General features: G+C 46.4%; 1 protein-coding gene across 3 annotated transcripts in view; it reads right to left on the bottom strand.

Annotated features, from left to right (window-relative positions):
- Nucleotides 1–180: 180 nt before the first annotated feature.
- REV1 (REV1 DNA directed polymerase) overlaps nt 181–19,557 on the bottom strand; it is an 83,142-nt gene continuing 63,765 nt past the window's right edge. For 2 of the 3 annotated variants that reach the window (XM_070379963.1, XM_070379964.1), the window contains exons 12-23: nt 18,875–18,994; nt 11,831–12,051; nt 11,392–11,564; nt 6,204–6,306; nt 4,832–4,994; nt 4,497–4,699; nt 3,167–3,400; nt 2,494–2,614; nt 1,531–1,751; nt 1,269–1,425; nt 929–1,031; nt 181–588 (exon numbers count right to left, since the gene is read on the bottom strand). In XM_070379963.1, the coding sequence (XP_070236064.1) occupies nt 477–588; nt 929–1,031; nt 1,269–1,425; nt 1,531–1,751; nt 2,494–2,614; nt 3,167–3,400; nt 4,497–4,699; nt 4,832–4,994; nt 6,204–6,306; nt 11,392–11,564; nt 11,831–12,051; nt 18,875–18,994 (1,931 nt within the window). In that variant the 3' untranslated portion in view covers nt 181–476. Of the gene's footprint in view, nt 589–928; nt 1,032–1,268; nt 1,426–1,530; nt 1,752–2,493; nt 2,615–3,166; nt 3,401–4,496; nt 4,700–4,831; nt 4,995–6,203; nt 6,307–11,391; nt 11,565–11,830; nt 12,052–18,874; nt 18,995–19,557 lie in introns of those variants that run through there. The other variant, XM_070379965.1, reaches the window with a different exon arrangement.

Below are 19,557 nucleotides of genomic sequence, written 5' to 3'. Positions count from 1 at the left end.
TGAGTGCACGCTTGCTTTACCCTTGCTTGGCTGGCACAAGTACACACCAGTCAGGGCTCTCAGGAATGTCAGCGCTTAGCACGGAGCCTGTAACCGGCCAGCTTGGAGGGTTTTCAGCCTCTTTAAGTAGAATAGTTCAGGATTTGCTTCCTAAAGGATTCACAAAAAGGAGCCTGTACAAAATATACATACAGTTCTTTATTAAACAACTGTAAACACTTCACTGTAAAAATCCATAAAACTTTATAAACAAACATTTTGTAAATAGAATCTATGCTACAGTAAAAGAACACAATTATTTACATGCAATACTGACAAATTTGGCACTTACTGAAAAGAAATGTACAAAACACTTTGCTTAAAAAGAAATTTAAAATTATAAAACTCAGAGCATTACTCTCATGCACTTTGCAAATACCTCACAAGCACTTATGGCACAGCTAGTGGAGAGCGCCAGGCTCCCTGCTAATTCCTCTTCACGTGACTTTTAATGTGCTTCCGTACGTTTGCTGTAAAACCACCTGAACATTGTCGAGAATAAAGTCAAATGCCATATTCCAAACCGACTCCACCGACTGCTGCATCAGCCTACAGGTGAGGAGAGAAGAGGTTAGTGTATATTAAGTAAAGCTTAAAGGTTTGAACAGTTTCAATATAAACACTCAAAAAGGTACTTCTATGGTTTGACTTATTTGAGAGGAGGAACAATCTCGTTTTGACCCCTTTTTACTCCCCAGTCAATACTAGCTGGTGTTCAAAATGAAAACCATGGCTCTCACGTAAGTAACTCTGAGGAGCCCAGTTAATGTCAGCAATGCCCAGAAAGGGTGCAGCCTGCCTGCACCCCCCCCCGCCATCCTGCCCTACCCCACGAGCTGTGGTGACAGACACGCTTTTTCCTTTTGGTAAAAAGCACTGAATAGTTTACCTTTTCATGTATTTTATAACGAGGTCCAACTTTTCCAAATCCTTTTCCTCTATTAGATCAGTGCAGTATTTTACAACTTGCAGAATGTCTTCCTCCATCGGATCTAGAGTGGGGAGAGCAGTGTGAGGGTCAGCTTATCCTTCTGAAGGGGGAAGGCTGCACTCCGTGGGGAAAGTGGGGAGACCTCACCCCGGGGGGCTGTAGTGAGCAAGGCTGCAGAGCCAAGCCCACAGTGCAGGGGCTGGTTTATCAGACCTTGGAAACTAGCTCCTCCCTCTAGCTGAGTTCATGCTCTACACCCAGGCTGTCACTTCTCAGCACCGACAGCAGGGCCACCAACCTGAGATGGTGGTGATCCACTCTCTGAGCAGAGTCTTCACGTCACTGAACTCCACGGCTCCAGCCAGGTTGGGCGCCGGGGGCCTGACACTTGTGGATACGTCAGGCTGCAACCCAGAAAGGCCAGCAACACCTGAAGTAGAAGCAGAGAGTTCTCCCTGTTAAGAAAACAAATGATAACAAGTGCTGGATTTACATAACATCCGGTACAGGAGGATCTGATGAAGGAAGGGGTCAAAGTTTAAAAAACGTAGAAGAGTTACCAGAGGTTTCTCTGACGTGGGACCTTCGTGTTTTAGAAACCCATCAAGGAGCTTCTGGGGACTTGTGCAGGCCCCTGGCAGGGTCTTCGCTGGGCTGTTCACCAGTGTGGTTTTCAGAGGGCTCTGAATCTTTCTTTGGGGGCTGAGGGGATTTTTTTTCTTGTTTCTTTTCTTGTCTTTCGCTCCTGCTGGTTTTAGCTGCAGTAACGGGTTCTTTGGCACTAGAGGAAGATGGATGTAAGATCCTCAACATACATGCCAAGGGGGTGAGGGGGAGAGCATACAGGCTCCCTTTTCTGCCGTGTGCACCCCCGCACGTGGGCACGTGCCCAGTCTGAGGGCGGCCGCCAGCCTCACAGCTCCAAGGGTTGCTCGGCCTCATGGCCTCTGCGTGTCTATCTCGGGGGCTCACAGGAGTCAAGGGAAACTTCCAACAGGGGGACTGCTTCCGACAGTTCAGCAGCACTGTTACTCTCGTTTTCATTTTAACAACTTCTTGTTAAAATGACTTCTGACCGGAGACATTAATGTGTTATTGGAACAGAACGTTACTGGCCAGAGGTATTTCAGTGTTCACTTATATAACAAACCGCTTACTGCAAAAATCCTCCCCCCCCCCCAAAAAAAAAAAAAAATCCCCAGGGCAGTGATGTGTTAAATGTGTTTGTGACGCATGTTCAGAAAACCTTCAGATTCTGTGCTTTAAAGCTACATCCTTTGAAGGAACAGTCTCAAAGGACAGCAGACTTGACAGATAACTCAGATTTCTGGGTGGTATCCTGTTCAGATGTAAGAAGTTCCAGGTACGGTCCGCCTGGGACTCGGACAGCCTCCCCTCTGTCTCTGAGCGGACGGGCACGAACAGGACTGATGGCTTGACCCAGGCCGTCACACGACAACAACCCAACCACACGCGCGCTCCTCACAGCTCCACTGCCGGTCCCTGAAGCCCGCACAGCTTACCGGGGGCGCCAGCCGGCTGCTGGGGAGGGCTGTGTTCTCCCTGACGCTGTCTTTGATCGTAGGCTGCTCTCAGCTCCTTCTGAAGCTCCACAGGGAGAGCCGCAAACACCTCTGGGTCCACCTGGTGGAAAGGAGCAAGTTTGAAGTCAAACCTGGGCTGGCTCTATATATAGGCAGCTGGCTGATTTTTTCACTAAGTATTTCAAATCATACTTTTCTGATCTGTATGTATTTTTATCTGTATGTATGGTCCTCAGCAGCAAAGCTCATTAAATTCTCACAAGGTTTTAGGCTGAGAATAAGGAATACAACTTTGGATATGAATCGATGAACAAAAACCACCAGGACAAGAAGCACTAATGGAAAATGGGGAGCAAAATGCAAGAACACAGGTGTGTGTGTAGCGCGCCTGAAACCTCAAACCCTGACTGTTGTCGTCCCTGGTGCTGAGAGGGGCCCAGGGAACAGCAGACTATTCTTTCTTTGCGGGGAGCTGTAGGCACCCCCACACCACAGCCTCCCTCTTTGCCTTGGTGTCCTGGCTGCTCTGTCAGCTTCTGTCCCGCGGGTGATGTGGAGACCGGCCACGCTCCTCCCACGAGGGCCATGGTCAGCCCTGGGAGGGGCAGAGGAGAAGAGAAGTGCTGGGGGCTGGACGGCCGAGGACACTCACCTGGGAAAACGCCGGAAGGGCTATTAAATTAATTCCCGTGTCACTGTTAGGGTCTTGAGGTGCCGGGATTTGTAGCAGCACAGTCCCCACGGGTTGTGGCAGGATCCCTGTGCTGCAGCCATTGACAGGCTCTCTCCTCCGGTCGCCCGGTGGCTCCGCCTGCTGCACAGCACACGCCTGCTCCACCTGTTCCCGGAGGTCGGGCGGGAGAGCCTCCAGGACGGAGCGATCGAGCTGTGAGAGCAGACAGATACTCAGAGACCACATGTCTGCACTGGACAGGGGGCAGCAAGGTGAGCTACAGGTGCATTGGACAGGGGGCAGCAAGGTGAGCTACAGGTACCCGGCTAGCAAGGCCACCCCCAGACAGACCAGCTGCTTCTGGAATTGGCTGGGATTTTGGCCACTGACGCCTGGCTGGTCTGATGTGGACTCGAGATGACCAGTGCAAGCCCCTGGCTGGTTCCCAGGGCCAGCTCTGCCCACCTCCTCACTGGACCTCCTGCTCAGGGGCAGTCCTAGACCTTGCCCTGGAAGCAGCCAGAGCCCAAGGCACATACCCATTTCTGGGATGGATCCAGAATCAGAGGTTTACTTTTCAGACAGGAGACTGCCTGCCTCACATCTATTTGTCTGAGAGCAGCAATCCAGAAAAAAGGGATTCTAGAAACTTCACTCCACTCCAGCCTACACACCAGAACCCCCTGCCCATCCGTGACATCCTCATGCAACATGACTGCAGACACTGGGCAGGCCAGGCTGGCTTGCTGGGAGCCACCCCTCGGGGAACTCACCAGAAACCCGTGCCCTCCCCCGGCCCAGTCACACCCACCCCTTTCCCTTGCCTTACAGCCCCCATTGCTCAGGGGCACAGAGAAAGTGGATTTTCCCAACAGAGCTTCTAAACTGCAAACACACCAATAGCATACGACGCTTACAGCCCATATCAGCTGAGTGAATAGCTTATGTTAGGAAAATCATTCACCCCACAGAGTGAGCTGCTTGCCAAGGCTGCAAGAAAAACCTCTGATGTAAGGCCTCTGCAGCAAAGCTGTGCTGTTGACCACGGTCAGTCACCACAATTACGTCTGGTGGCTGCTGATGGCGACAGTTCAGGAACTGGCTTTCATCCATGCTGCACGACCTGCGAGAGCGGCAGGTCTCCATGGAAGCACTCTGGCTTCTCGGTCATTTCTCATTGGAATGAACACCTGGATCCTCCCTGACAGGTAGCCCTTTCTCCCTTGGCTGTTACTGGTAAAGAAAAATTGCATTCCTGCTGTAAAGCTACTCTCGTGCTGACCTCACGTCTACAACTGTGAATACACACCTGGGAAGGTGACGGGACCTCTATGCTCAGGTTGAGTCTTGGCTTTAAACTGACGGGAGAATGCAGCCCGTTCCACTTGCTGGCACACTCGGCTTTGCTGGTAGTGACAGGCACGACACCTGACGTCAGGTGTGGAGACAGAGACGGCACAGTGCAAGATCGAGGGGCAGGTGGCATTTCCAGATCCACAGCAGCCAGAAATACTGGAAATACAGGAGATGTCATAAAATAGCTTCTTCACGCAAAGAAGGCCTCGTTACGTATTCATTGTAACTCAGAACGTCAGGTTGCTGCACGCGTCCGGCGGAGCCCTCCCGGGCGCCGGCAGCACTGACCTGCGGGCTCCTCTTCCGGGGGCCGCCTCGCCCGCTGGGCCTGCAGGAGCTCCAGGACCGACGGGGCCCTGCCCGCACCGTGGCTGGGCTGGGCCGCTGGGTGGCTGAGGCACGCGGGCGGGTTTGGATTCGCTGGAACCAACTGATTCACATGAATCCCAACCTGCAACCAGAGTGAAACAGGTTTCTAGAAAGAAAAGTTCAGTGAAAAATATTCAGCCTTTTATATCACTTATTCCAAAACTACTTCTGCAGTAGCTGGTGAGCAGTTGAGTAGCTGGTGAGCAGTTAATGTACCTCAACCTTCAGTATCTAATTCTAACCAATTTCTTCAAAATCAGAAACTCCAGAAAAGTAGAATACTGTGCCCACTGACGTTTTCATCAATTAAGCTTTTATTTATTTTTGGCTACAGCTTGTGGGATCTTAGCTTCCCAACCACGGACCAAACCCCAGCCCAAAGCACTGAAGGTGCTGAGTCCTCCCAACTGGACTATCAGGAAATACCAATTAAGTTTTAAGACTTCAACAAAATGTAACTAGGGGGCAGTGTGCTTGCAGCCCTACTTCATCCATCATTTGGGGTGGGGTGGGAGGGGTGTGCTGCAGGGAAGCACAGGGAAGCAGCCCCGCCCCAGGGAGCACTCATTCAATCACTCCAGTGCTCGGGGGTGTGTGTCGGGGAGTCTTATCACCACTACGGACACTTCAGTCCTTCCACAAAACCCACACCATGCCACTAACTACCCTTATGTGTGCACACACGACCTACAAAGGTTAATCTTTAGGAAAAGTGAGGTTTTTACATCTAGATGCCCTCTCACCATCTGTTCCAAAGGTACCTTCAAGTGCCTGGGGTAAAGTCTCCCTGCTAGGTCATCAGACCTCAGAGCAAATTTCTGACAAAAAAGGACCTCAGAGGTCAGAACATTTGCAGCCTCACAGTCCCCCCGGCCCTGTCCACTGCAGGGACCACAGCAGTGGTCCCTGACTAACGGAAAAACGCTTTAAAAATTCAAGACCATGAGTGGGTGAAACCCTGCATCGCACCATGAGCACCCTCAGATGAACCCTCAAGTAAGAAAAGCGTTACAGTTCAGGGTTTTCCCTACTTACCCCTCACATGTCAGCTATGCGGAGCTTCATCGCGTGAAACGTGTTCAGGGTTTTCCCTACTCACCCCTCGCACGTCAGCTATGCTGAGCTTCATCGTGTGAAGCATGTTCAGGGTTTTCCCTACTCATCCCTCGCCCATCAGCTATGCTGAGCTTCATCGTGTGAAGCATGTTCAGGGTTTTCCCTACTCACCCCTCGCATGTCAGCTATGCCGAGCTTCATCGCGTGAAACGTGTTCAGAGTTTTCCCTACTCACCCCTCGCATGTCAGCTATGCTGAGCTTCATCGTGTGAAACATGTTCAGCGCGGCTGTGCCAATGAGTTTTGCACTGTCTGTTGCCTGGTCAAGAGTCACGGTCCTGCAGGTGATAGAATCAACTTTTTTAAAGAACAAAAGCTGCATTCCGTATGTATTCTCTAGTCCATAAGCGGTACGGAACTGTTTAAAAGGATTAAAGTTGTAAAGAGTTATCAAAAGCTTTAAGTAACTGGGATCCTTAGAAAGGAAGGAGTGCCTTCCTTCAGTGAAGCCAATAATGTGAAATCCATTACGCGGGCAACAAGGGGGAAAGGAAAATCAAGACGACTGGGACTTTCAGAGACTTGGTCAGCTAAAAATATGCTGAAAAATGTCTCATAGAAAACGTAAATATTTTAATGTATATTTAATATCAGCATCTGTGCTGCTTCTCAACCGTGAGTGTAAGCACAACGATGTCGGCTCCAACAGAGCTTTTAGGTTGCAAGACTGTCTATGCGGAGTTACAGTTCCTGCTCACAAGAGAAAGACGACTCCTGGGTTCTCCTGACACTGTTTGCAACACGTGAACACGCCCAACCTAACTGTCCTTTCCTCCCAGAGGGTCTCTTAAGTGGACACAGGATGTGTGGACAGCTCTGATAAAGGAAGGGTGGTGGCACCCTGTCTGAAACCCAGACTCGACTACACAGTTCTTACATCTAAAGACTCCTCAAGGAGGACCAGAGAATGTGCCAGCACTGATGGCGGTGGTTTAGTTGCTAAGTCGTGTGACTCTTGCAACCCCATAGCCTGCCAGGCTCCTCTGCCATGGGACTCTCCAGGCAAGAATACTGGAATGGGTTACCATTTCCCTCTCCAGGGGATCTTCCCAACACAGGGATCGAACCCAGGTCTCCTGCAATGTGCCAGCATTATTAGGTGCCAAAAACTACATTTACTCTTGATTTTTTCCATACCATGAATACATCATGTTCTTATTTTGGAAAAGTCCCTATTTCTTTAAGGAAACCCATTTGCAAAAAATTTCCACTGATAACGGTTATCTTAAGTGTATTTCACACAGATCAACAGAGAATAACTTAAAAGCAAGATTTGTAGTAGTGGACTGTGGTGGTTTAAACATGTTTATTTTCTCTCCAAAACAACACTAAAAAGGACTTGAAATTCTTTCCAAATGGCATAAACTCTTGAATACTGAAAGCAAATCAGTAAATAAGTTACCAAATGCCTGTTAAATGTGTAAAGCAAGGCACCAACTCTGAGATAAGCCAGTTTATAGTACAGAACCTCTGAAGGGCTCAGCAGTCAAGAGGTGTCGGGTATGTGTGTGGGGGGTGCCTCCTTCCCTGACAGCTTCCCAGAGACGGGGATGGTGACACAGAAGCTACAGACTGGGGGGCACAGCGAGGAGGAGCAAGGCCCCTCTGCAGCACAGCGCACCCTCCCCCCAGAACCCCTCCTGAGTACCAAGAACACCAGCTGCATGGCCCGTCTTCTCGCCCACCCAGGGCTGCACATCTCATAGGAAGGGCGGCAGATACTGCCCGACCTGGTGAGTGACCAAAGACCACAGCCCCCCATCGGCTCCCCCTGGCCTGCGTGTCCTTCTAAGAGTCCGGAGGCGCCCACGTGTCAGCAGTTCACGTATAGTCAACAGCTATCAGGTAAATGCTTGAAGAAAATCTCAAGACAGCAACGGAAACTGGAATAAAAGGAGCTTAGAGAAACAGACTGACATTGGGACTATTAGAATCTTCAGGAGGCAAGAGAGAAATTCTCTCTTGGAAGGGAACTAAAATACTTAAGTTCCAAAGAATAAATTTAAAAACTCAAAATGTTAGTAGAAATGAAAAATTTAGTTATTAGAGATGAAAACTTAAAAAACATTCACTGACAAAGTACCGGGCACAAAGACAAATGAAGACCACCCCAGAGCGCTTGGGATACAGAGCTGCTCTCCTCTCAAGGCGGTCAGAACAGGAGCCCTGAGAAGGTGATGGCAACGGAGCCTTTCTTTATCTGCTGCTGCTGCTCAGTCGCTTCAGTCGTGTCCGACTCTGTGCGACCCCACAGACGGCAGCCCACCAGGCTCCCCCGTCCCTGGGATTCTCCAGGCAAGAACACTGGAGTGGGTTGCCATTTCCTCCTCCAATGCATGAAAGTGAAAAGTGAAAGTGAAGTCGCTCAGTCGTGTCCGACCCTCAGCGACCCCATGGACTGCAGCCTACCAGGCTCCTCCGTCCATGGGATTTTCCAGGCAAGAGTACTGGAGTGGGGTGCCATCGCCTTCTCCGTTCTTTATCTGAGGAAGGACAATTGCTAAGTTATGTTTATACTTTAGGTCAGCAAACCGGTGAGTATGAGCAGAGATGGGTTTACACCCGTGAATTCTTGCTCAAGCTCTGAGCAGATCAGGGACAAAATGGATCCACACAGAAAAAGGCCATCTCACAACTCCAACTTTTCAGCAACTCTTAAAACGAACTCCGACTGGAGTAGCAGGCTGGGCTGCCCCAAGACACAGGCCTCTAAGAAAAGAGGTCAAAACCAGTAACGGACCTGCGGATGTGCTGAAACACAGTCACACTGCAAGGGAGTTTGGGGGTAAACTCAGTGGTAAATTCACAAAACAGCAAAACCGGATGCTCAGTAACTTGAAGAGAAATGCAATCAAAAGGAAAGGAAAGGTTAGCCCAGTGGACAGTACGGGGTATGTGGATACACGCGCATCCTAACAGTGGCACACTGGATGGGCCGAACCGAAACCCACCAGGTCTACCGGGGCAAACGGAACACGAGGACGGCAGCAACAGGAGGAAGCGGTAAGCCCGCTGCTACTGCAGACTCTGCTGACATTTTGGAAAACTATGGGTGTGAGTATCAAAAGGAACCACAAAAGAAGAACGGTGATCGGAACCGGGGAGAGGAGAGGGGCAAGGGGCTAGAAGCTGTTATTTGACCTTTTCAATTAATCACTTTAAAAAACACATATACAATCCAAAATAAACACATACACAAAAGAACCCCCAGAAGGAAAACTTCTTTTTCCAAAAGGGAACTGTTATGAGAAAAATTTCCCTAAGTGGTAATGAAGCCACAGATCTCAATCTCCACGTGGCTCTCTGACTTACAAAACTTGTCATTGCAGTGACAGTCTCTTAACACGTGAGGCACATGCCTGCAGGGAGTCTGAGGTCACAAAATGATCACACACTGAATTCATGCAGGCACACCAGACTCCTAACTACAACACGTCTGGGAGCTTACACTCTGTCGTCTCTTTCACATAGTCTCTATTTTATACAAACTTTCATATAAAAATCACTCTTAGTTACCACAAATCATGTAAAAACAGGCCACAGGCCGGATGTGGGCCACAGGAAGTAGTTTATCATCCCCTAAGTTACAGGAAATACAGGATCAGTATTATAATATTTCAGAAGCTCTTACCTAAAGCTTCTCTTAGGCAGTTATAATACCCCCAAAATGTAAGGCTGAAATGAATGGCTTACAATTGATCAACATATTTATAAAGTGACACTACTCTCAGTTTACAAAGTGTAATTATCATGCATTGTCATGCCTTACATAAAGGTAAAGGCCCAGTGAAGCCCCCTGGCCTGCACGTCCTACTAAGAGTCCAGAGGCGCCCATGTGCCAGCAGTTCACGTACAAACAGTCAATAGCTATCAGGTAAATGCTCGAAGCAAAGCATGTCTTACCCAAAGGTAAAGGGCATGGTGAAATGAGCACTTTACTGCCAGCGATGCAGGCAGCTTTTGAGCTGTCCTGTGTTCACTAAAGCAGAGTCTTGTCAGAGATAAACACCTGGAAACCCATGGAGGAAACGGTTCGGTCTCTGAGAGCCACTCCAGAACAGCTGGGGGCCGGTGGTGGCGCAGGGCCCAGCAGCGACCGTGGGACTCGGGGTGAGGGCTTCAGGACACTGTTCTCTGCTTACATGTGTATGTTTTTCAAAATAAAACTTTTTAAGTTAAATAGGACAAAAATGAACAAATACCAGTAACAGCAAGCAGATAAGTGCATACAAAAACGCTGAATGAATATTATTATTGAATTGCGGGGGGAAGGCGATGGCACCCAACTCCAGTCCTCTTGCCTGGTAAATCCCATGGATGGAGGAGCCTGGTAGGCTGCAGTCCATGGGGTCTCGAAGAGTCGGACATGACTGTCGGACACGACTGAGCTACTTCGCTTTCACTTTTCACTTTCATGCATTGAGAAGGAAATGGCAACCCACTCCAGTGTTCTTGCCTGGAGAATCCCAGGGACAGGGGAGCCTGGTGGGCTGCCATCTATGGGGTCACAGAGAGTCAGACACGACTGAAGTGACTTAGCAGCAGCATAGAGTATAGTTAAAATCCCAATTTTTAATGTTGTGTTGGTAACTAGATTTTTTGGAATATCTGGATTTTTCCAAAAAGGCTTAAATGAAGGCAGATTTTCTCACTGAGCTTAGACAGACTCAGCTCCTAGGTACTCCTGAATGCACCAAAATACAGAGTTCTAAGAAACTGTAACGTATTTAAAATTGAGTAGATAGCAAGAAGAAACTACTACACTGTATTTTAATTTACCTGTCAGTCAACCAGAGCTTTACAATACAGTGTCCTGTATAGTATAAATGGCATACAAAATTAGGTATTTTCATATTGGCCTTACATATGAGGCCAGACCTTAACATCAGTCTCATATTAGTGGCCCTCACATTTAAAAAAATAGGGTTTTAAAATGCTTTCTACCAATTTCCAGAGACTACTATGATTAATCTTTTCACAAGAAAGAAATCACACCTCCCTAAATGAAATAAAGTCCTCACTGCAATCATTTTCTGAGTAACTGCACTGATGCTTCCCCACGGGACCTTCCCACCAAGCCCACAAGCACCCGCTTCCTGTCCCTGCACCGAAGCCACGGCCTGCAGACCCCAAGGATAGGACAGCCTGCCCCGTCGGACACGCCGACAGGCTGGGGCGACCTGGCCCGCAGGGCCGTTCCACGGCCGGGGGCCAAGACCTGGCTCTGCACGACACCCAGGAGCGTCAGTGTCTGCAGCTCTTTGGGCACACTTTTCCTTGTTGTTTTTCTGTCATTTTCCATTCATTACAACGACCTGTAATGAAATATCAATATCTAATGTCCTTTTTATTAGTAGGCTTACCTGGTGGTGATGTCACAAATGCCATGGCCTCCATATTTGGCGGATTCTACAGGGGCTCCCGGCTTCCGTACCATGATTTTGAGAGTCAGGCGTTTACCCTTCATGCCTACAGCTTCAAGGCGCCGCTGAATTTCTTCTGAAAGACTCAGAAGAAAAGCTTCTGCTTCTTTTGGCTACAGAAAGATAAACATAGAAAATACCCATGTTATTTTCCTTTGCGCCTAATGGTTGTTTTCAAGTATATTAACCTTCCACATTTAACATGTGATGATCTACTGCACTGTCTGCTCTAGTTAAGAACATACGTTCTGCCAGCTCTGGGAACGGCAAGGGTTTTAAGGCTTCATTTCAAGTGTCAATAGTCTATGGTCTAGCTGGGGAGACAGGACTATGTGCAAATATGAAAAACAGAAGCTAAAACCTGTGAGGAGATCAGTACCTGGGAAAACCTTATTCCATAGTTGATCTCAGCTGAAATAGATTTTCTTTCCTTTTCAGTGCGAACTGGTCTGTCGTCCAAACCTCGGCAGAACCTATAAAGCATCTGACCAGTTTTGGAACCAAATTCTTTCTGGAGTTTGGCCATGGTCATATACTGCAAGTCTCCACACGTCCTAATCCCCAAAGACATCAGCTTGGATTCCATGGAACGTCCAACTCCTAGGAAAGGGACAGTTCCTTAATTCGGCATGTAAACTATTAAAAACAACTCCGTGACATGAAATGACCGCTCACGCGCAAACATCTGTTTAAAGTACTCTCCCTGAAAGTTCTGAAGTGACACCACTGAAGCAGCTCACAGATTTAGAATTTTTTTTAGTGCCAATCATACTAGAAAGTTATTTCCAGACACTGCTTCTCAATTTGGACTCCACCTACAGGTGAGCCAGAACTTCTCAAATGGGTATTAGTCAGTTAGTTTTCCAAAAAGAGTGATTTTTATTTATTACTGAGTAATCAAGTTTTCTATCTTAGTCACAAAATCAACTAAGTCACACACTGGCTTAAGCTGGTCTACAGCATGACTACATTCTAGGAGGCCCGGCAATGTGAGGGATTCTGTCATGGTTTTGGCAATCACACTTCTCAGTGGCTTCAGCCACGTTTTCTTTGAACGGGAACTAGAACCAGAAGTCATGACAGGCGCGTGCCCACATGCTCTCATACCAAACAAGGTGGCACAAGTGACGTGGGATGATGCTTCTTGAGCCAAGTGGCAGCGAGCGGAGGACAGGCAGAAGTCTTGTACAAACGAGGCCTATCTCCCTAGAAAGGCAGTGAGTTTCCTGCAGCCAGGCCGGCACCCAGCAGTCCCCTCGTCACCATCTGCAAGGTGAAGCCTCATCCAAAGGGTGCTGAACGCTTATGAACATGGTCTCCACATGACAAGATCCGTAAGTCCCTCAGCAGTTCAGACTGAGGTTCTGGTCTCCTGCAGGGTCCTGGCCCACCCTCCACTACTTCTGTCTCCAGTTCTCTGAGTGGCCTTGTCCGTCCAGGTTCTGCAAGGGGAACCTCTTATAGCCATTATGTGGACACATGGTTAGGAGGGAGGTGGACCACCTTATAAAAGGTACACAGCCACGGAAGGGGGCGAGGGACACGTGTGACTCAAGACAACCTGCCCCCTGATGACGTCAGGTGAGAGGCGCTCAGGGCGCTGCACTGCCCGTGTGCCACCTTAAAGCTCAAGTCAGAACGGAGACCAAGTGCGAACTTGGGACACTGTGCACAGAAAGACCAGAGTTTTCCTGAAACCTAACCGAATGTAAGGGGAGGTTGCCATTCCCTTCTCCAGGAGATCTTCCCGACCCAGGGACTGAACCCTCGCCTCCTGCACCGCAAGCAGGGTCTTTACTGATGAGCCACCGGGGAAGCCCTAAAGAGAGAATGATCAGGCAGTAGCAGCCGGTGTGCACACGTGTGCTGAGCTGCTGCGGTCGTGCTGCCCACCAGGCTCCTCTGTCCATGAGATTCTCCAGGCAAGAACACTGGAGTTGCCATGCCCTCCTCCAGCGGATCTTCCTGACCCAGGGACTGAAGCTGCGTCTCCCATGTCTCCTGCATTGGCAGGTGGGTTCTTTACGAGTGCCACCTGGGAAATTGCTAATTTTTAACAAGATAAATAGCTGCTTCTTTGTAAGAATTCTCAGAAACTTTTACTGCCTAGTCTCCTGTACATATGTGAAACCCGTTTCCAAAGGAACAGCTCGTATTTTAGATGAGTTACCAGCTCAGGGCAGGGATAACAACTGAAAATGCTGACATTTTACATACTAAAAAGCTCTAAAGCCTGTCCAATAATAAATTTGAGGACTTTTATAAAAGTCAGTAGTGTTACATGTAAAAATCTCATGGACAATTCCGGGTGGCCACAGCTGGCTACAAGCCGCTTCTGAAGCAGAGAGGGGCAGCATGAGAAGGTGGTTTGGGGGAGGAAGTGCATCCTGGCTGCCCCGCTTCCCCGCATCTCAGCTGTCTCTGGAAATTCAAGGCTGTGCCGAAGGATTCAGCCAGGACACATAACCGCACACTTGCCCTTCAAAACGTCAAGTCCTTCCGACCATGAAGCAAACGAAGGTGAAAGGTAAACTCTATTTCTGTTTTAAAAAAAACCCAAACCCAACAAATAAACCTTACAAAAATGATGCAGTATGAAGACGGTGCTATGGATGGAACTGCATCCAGAATCTCAAGATTCCTGTGCTGAAATCATAATTCCCAGCATCTCAGAACATGACTAATTGGAGAAAGGTCCTTCATAAAGGAAATTACACTAACAACAGGTCATATACGCGGGCCCTAATCCAGCATCCCTGGTATCCCTATAAGAAGAGATCAGGACACAGACGCACAAAGAGAGAACACCATGTTGAGAAGACAGCCACCTACAAGCCAACAGGAGAGACCTCAGAAGAAACCCAACCTGTTGACAATTCAATTGTGGACTTCTAGTCTCCAAGATCTTGAGGGAATAAATATCTGTTGTTTAAGTCATGCAATCTGTGGTGTTTTCTTATGGCTGTTTTAGCAAACTAATAGAGAGAACCAGTATCATAATCGAACTCAGATTCCACATGCACTTAAAATACACTGGTTCCTTCTTATATAAAACTGCAATAAGATGTGTTAATGTTGTATTTCACGTTTCTGGTACTAACACATTCTTCAGTTCAGTCGCTCAGCTGTGTCCGACTCTTCGCGACCCCATGAATTGCAACACGCCAGGCCTCCCTGCCTATCACCAACTCCTGGAGCTTACTCAAACTCATGTCAATCAAGTCAGTGATGCCATCCAACCCTCTCATCCTCTATCGTCCCCCTCTCTTCCCACCTTCCATCTTTCCCAGCATCAGGGTCTTTTCTAGTGAGTCAGTTCTTCCCTTCAGGTGGCCAAAGTATCAGAGTTTCAGCTTCAGCATCAGTCCTTCCAATGAATATTCAGGACTGACTTCCTTTAGGATGGACTGGTTGGATCTCCTTGCAGTTCAAGGGACTCTCAAGAGTCTTCTCCAACACGACAGTTCAAAAGCATCAATTCTTTGGCACTCTGCTTTCTTTATAATGCAACTCTCAAACCCATACATGACTACTGGAAAAACCATAGCTTTGACTACATGGACCTCTTTTGGCAAAGGAATGTCTATGTTTTTTAATACGCTGTCTAGATTGATCATAGCTTTTCTTCCATGGAGCGATTCTTTTTTAATTTCATGGTTGCACTCACCACCTGCAGTGATTTTGGGGTCCAAAAAAACAAAGTCTCTCACTGTTTCCCTATTTATTTGCCGTGAAGAGATTGGACCAGATGCCATGATATCAGTTTTCTGAATGTTGAGTTTTAAGCCAACTTTTTCACTCCCCTCTTTCACTTTCATCAAGAAGCTCTTCAGTTCTTCTTCACTTTCTGCCATTAAGGGTGGTATCATCTGCAAATCTGAGGTTATTGCTATTTCTCCTAGCAATCTTGATTCCAGCTTGTGCTTCATTTAGCCTGGCATTTCTCATGATGTACTCTGCATATAAGTTAAATAAGCAGGGTGACAATATGCAGCCTTTACGTACTCCTTTCCTGATTTGGAACCAGTCTGTTGTTCCATGTCCAGTTCTAACTGTTGCTTCTTGACCTGCATACAGATTTCCCAGGAGGTAGGTCAGGTGGTCTGGTATTCCCATCTCTTTCAGAATTTTCCAGTTTGTTGTGATCCACACAGTCAAAGGCTTTGGCATAGTCAATAAAGCAGAAATAGATGTTTTTCCGGAACTCTCTTGCTTTTTCCATGATCCAGTGTGATGTTGGCAATTTGCTCTCTGGTTCCTCTGCCTTTTCTAAAACCAGCTTGAACATCTGGAAGCTCACAGTTTACGAACTGTTGAAGCCTGGCTTGGAGAATTTTGAGCATCACTTTACTAGCGGGTGAGATGAGTGCAATTGTGCAGTAATTTGAGCATTCCCTGACAATGCCTTTCCTCGGGATTGGAATGAAAACTGACCTTTTCCAGTCCTGAGGCCACTGCTGAGTTTTCCAAATTTGCTGGCATATTGAGTGCAGCACTTTCACAACATCATCTTTTAGGATTTGAAATAGCTCAACCAGAATTCCATCACCTCCGCTAGCTTTGTTCGTAGTGATGCTTCGAAGGCCCACTTGACTTCGTGTTCCAGGATGTCTGGCTCTAGGTGAGTGATCACACCATTGTGATTATCTGAGTCATGAAGATCTTTTTTGTACAGTTCTTCTGTGTATTCTTGCCACCTCTTCCTAATATCTTCTGCTTCTGTTAGGTCCATACCATTTCTGTCCTTTATTGAGCCCATCTTTGCATGAAATGTTCCCTTGCTATCTCTGATTTTCTCGAAAAGATCCCTAGTCTTTCCCATTCTGTTGTTTTCCTCTATTTCTTTGCTTCAGGCTTTCTTATCTCTTCTTGCTATTTGGAACTCTGCATTCAGTTGCTTGTATCCTTCATTTTCTCCCTTGCTTTTCGCTTCTCTTCTTTTCACAGCTGTTTGTAAGGCCTCCCCAGACAGCCATTTTGGCTGTAGTCATTTCTTTTCCCTGGGGATGGTCTTGATCCCTGCCTCCTGCACATGTCACGGACCTCTGTCCATAGTTCTTCAGGCACTCCATCAGATCTAATCCCTTGACTCTAATGTCTCTTCCACTGTATAATTGTAAGGGATTTGATTTAGGTCATACAAAAATGGTCTGGTGGTTGTCCCTACTTTCTTCAATTTAAGTCTGAATTTGGCAATAAGGAGTTCATGATCTGACCCACAGTCAGCTCCTGGTCTTGTTTTTGTTGACTGTACAGAGCTTCTCCATCTTTGGCTGCAAAGAATATAATCAATCTGATTTCAGTATTGACCATCTGGTGATGTTCATGTGTAGAGTCTTCTCTTGTGTTGTTGGGAAGAGTGTGTTTGCTATGACCACTGAGTTCTCTTGGCAAAACTCTATTTGCCTTTGCCCTGCTTCGTTTTATATACTCCAAGGCCAAATTTGCCTGTTACTCTAGGTATTTCTTGACTTCTTACTTTTGCATTCCAGTTCCCTATAATGAAAAAAGGACGTCTTTTTTGGGTGTTAGTTCTATAAAGTCTGGTAGGTCTTCACAGAACAGTTCAACTTCAGCTTCTTCAGCACTACTGGTTGGGGCATAGACTTGGATTACTGTGATATTGAATGGTTTGCCTTGGAAACAAACAGAAATCATTCTGTTGTTTTTGAGATCGCACGCAAGTACTGCATTTTGGACTCTTCTGTTGACTATGATGGCTACTTCGTTTCTTCTAAGAGATTCTTGCCCATAGTAGTAGATATAACGGTCATCTGAGTTAAATTCACCCATTCCAGTCCATTTTAGTTCGCTGATTCCTAAATGTTGATGTTCACTCCTGTCATCTCCTGTTTGACCACTTCCAATTTGCCTTGATTCATGGACCTGACGTTCCAGGTTCCTATGCAACGATGCTCTTGACAGCACCGGACTTCACTCCCATCACCAGTCACACCCACAACAGGGTGTCGTTTTTGCTTTGGCTCCGTCTCTTCATTCTTTCTGGAGTTATTTCTCCACTGGTCTCCAGTAGCATATTGAGCACCTACTGACCTGGGGAGTGCATCTTTCAGTGTCCTACTTTTTGCCTTGTTGTACTGTTTATGGGGTTCTCGAGGCAAGAATACTGAAGTGGTTTGCCATTCCCTCCTCCGGTGGACCATGTTTTGTCAGACCTCTCCACCATGACCCGCCCGTCTTGGGTGGCCCCACAGGGCATGGCTTATAGTTTCATTAAGCACATTCTTAGATTTATTTACTAGGGAGTCAAGTGGCTTTAAAACTAACCCATCATAAAATGGTATTTGGGTCCTTTAATAACTTTGGCCTATAACAGATACTTCTTAGGCTTAAGAACATGGATTCAAAAATACCACTGAACCTTTTAACAAACTTTCCCTAAAAATATACTGTCTTGAATGTTCCCACCACAAATACACAGGAGTTTTGTGAAGCTAACACAAGCTGCTTTACAAAAAGTGGACAGGATTATCTGAAATGGTATCATGGATTACTATAAGCTTCAGAGAAATTTCTTTTTAAAATTTATTTTTTAATTGAAGGATAATTGCTTTACAGAAAGAACTTTCTTAGAAAGAGGTATCACCATAGAAAGCATGTCTAAATATTTAATAAAAGTGAAGTGAATTCCCTACACACAAAATTTACACCTGTTCAAGGGCCTCAAAGGGCAACGATTTTCCCTTTATAGCTGGTTACACTTGATGATTTTTCCGTAGAGAAGAGCTCTGCACGCTCGGGCAGCCAGGCACAGAAGAGCACAGTAACTAGCCGTGCCGCCCAGTGGGGAGGAAGGTGTGCCCTTCTAGACATTTCACTCCTGAGTTAACAGAACTTAATACTTCGTTTTAGGTTTTCTTCTTCCTGATATGCTTCAAATATTTTCTACTTTTAAAACTACTTGCTTACTAAACTCAGAAACATATTGCTAGCTTGGCAGGACAATTTTGTAAACAGGGGAATCAACTGTCAAAACTTTATCTTGGGCCTATATGTACACTAACTATTTCAGTTCTGATTTATTTAAAGGATCAAAAGTCAGTTTCATCATATTCTCTTAAATATGACTTCTTAGAATTCCTTGACCTTGGTACTTTAGAAATACTTAAATACTTGAAATAAAACACACGAGAGGCAAAACTACTATATTAAGGTTCTGATAAATCAACTGAAGGGGTATTTACTGTGGTGTTGTGAATTTTGTTTACCATGGCACACAATAAAGATTAAAAAAATTTAAATCAAAACTAATACAATTATGTAAAGTTTAAAAATAAAATAAAATTAGAAAAAAAAAATTTAAATCATGTTTTGGAAAAGAGAGATACATTATACGTCTATACAAAGCAACCGATGAATATTTACAACAAATAAAAGTTAAAAAGAGATGCTCTATATTTACCTGGTAGGTTAGTAACTAGCTGACCTCTGATAAAATCATCTACTTCTTCTGGTTTTAAGTGGTATTGGCCATCTGGTTTTGCTTTTCTAGTTGCCATTCTAGCCAGTAGAATATTAGAACCTATAAAAAAATTTTTTTAAAAAAAAAGAAAAGTCATTTAAGAAATAGTCACAATTATTTTCAAAATTTCCTAACAAAGACATCTACAGATAGGTTATCTACCAGATTTCTGAAAAGAATGAAAATAATCTGCCACTGTGCTGAGTTGCTAAGTCATGTCTGACTCTTTTGCAACCCTATGGACGGTAGCCCTCCAGGCTCCTCTATCCGTAGGATTTTCCAGGCAAGAATAGTGGAGTGGGTTGCCATTTCCTTCTCCAGGAATATCTTCCCAACCCAGGGATCAAAGCCACATATCCTGTACATGTCTCCTGCATTCCAGGTGGATACTTTACCACGGATCCATCAGGGAAGCTCCAATATTTAAAATATTTACTTGTCTGTGCCGGGTCTTAGATGTAGCGTGGGGGTCTTTAGTTGTAGCACATGGGATAGTTTCCTGACCAGGGACAGAACCCCGGCCCTCTGCATTGGGAGCACAGGGTCTTAGCCCCTAGACCACCGGGAAGTGGTCATTTTAAGCACAATACAAAAACTGGCAGAATTCTGTTAGGTATTACAGA

This window comes from Bos mutus, chromosome 11 (assembly GCF_027580195.1).
Source record: "Bos mutus isolate GX-2022 chromosome 11, NWIPB_WYAK_1.1, whole genome shotgun sequence".
Taxonomy (NCBI): Eukaryota; Metazoa; Chordata; class Mammalia; order Artiodactyla; family Bovidae; genus Bos; species Bos mutus.
The sequence above is the reverse complement of the archived record's forward strand: the minus strand, read 5'-3'. Positions and strand labels throughout refer to the sequence as shown.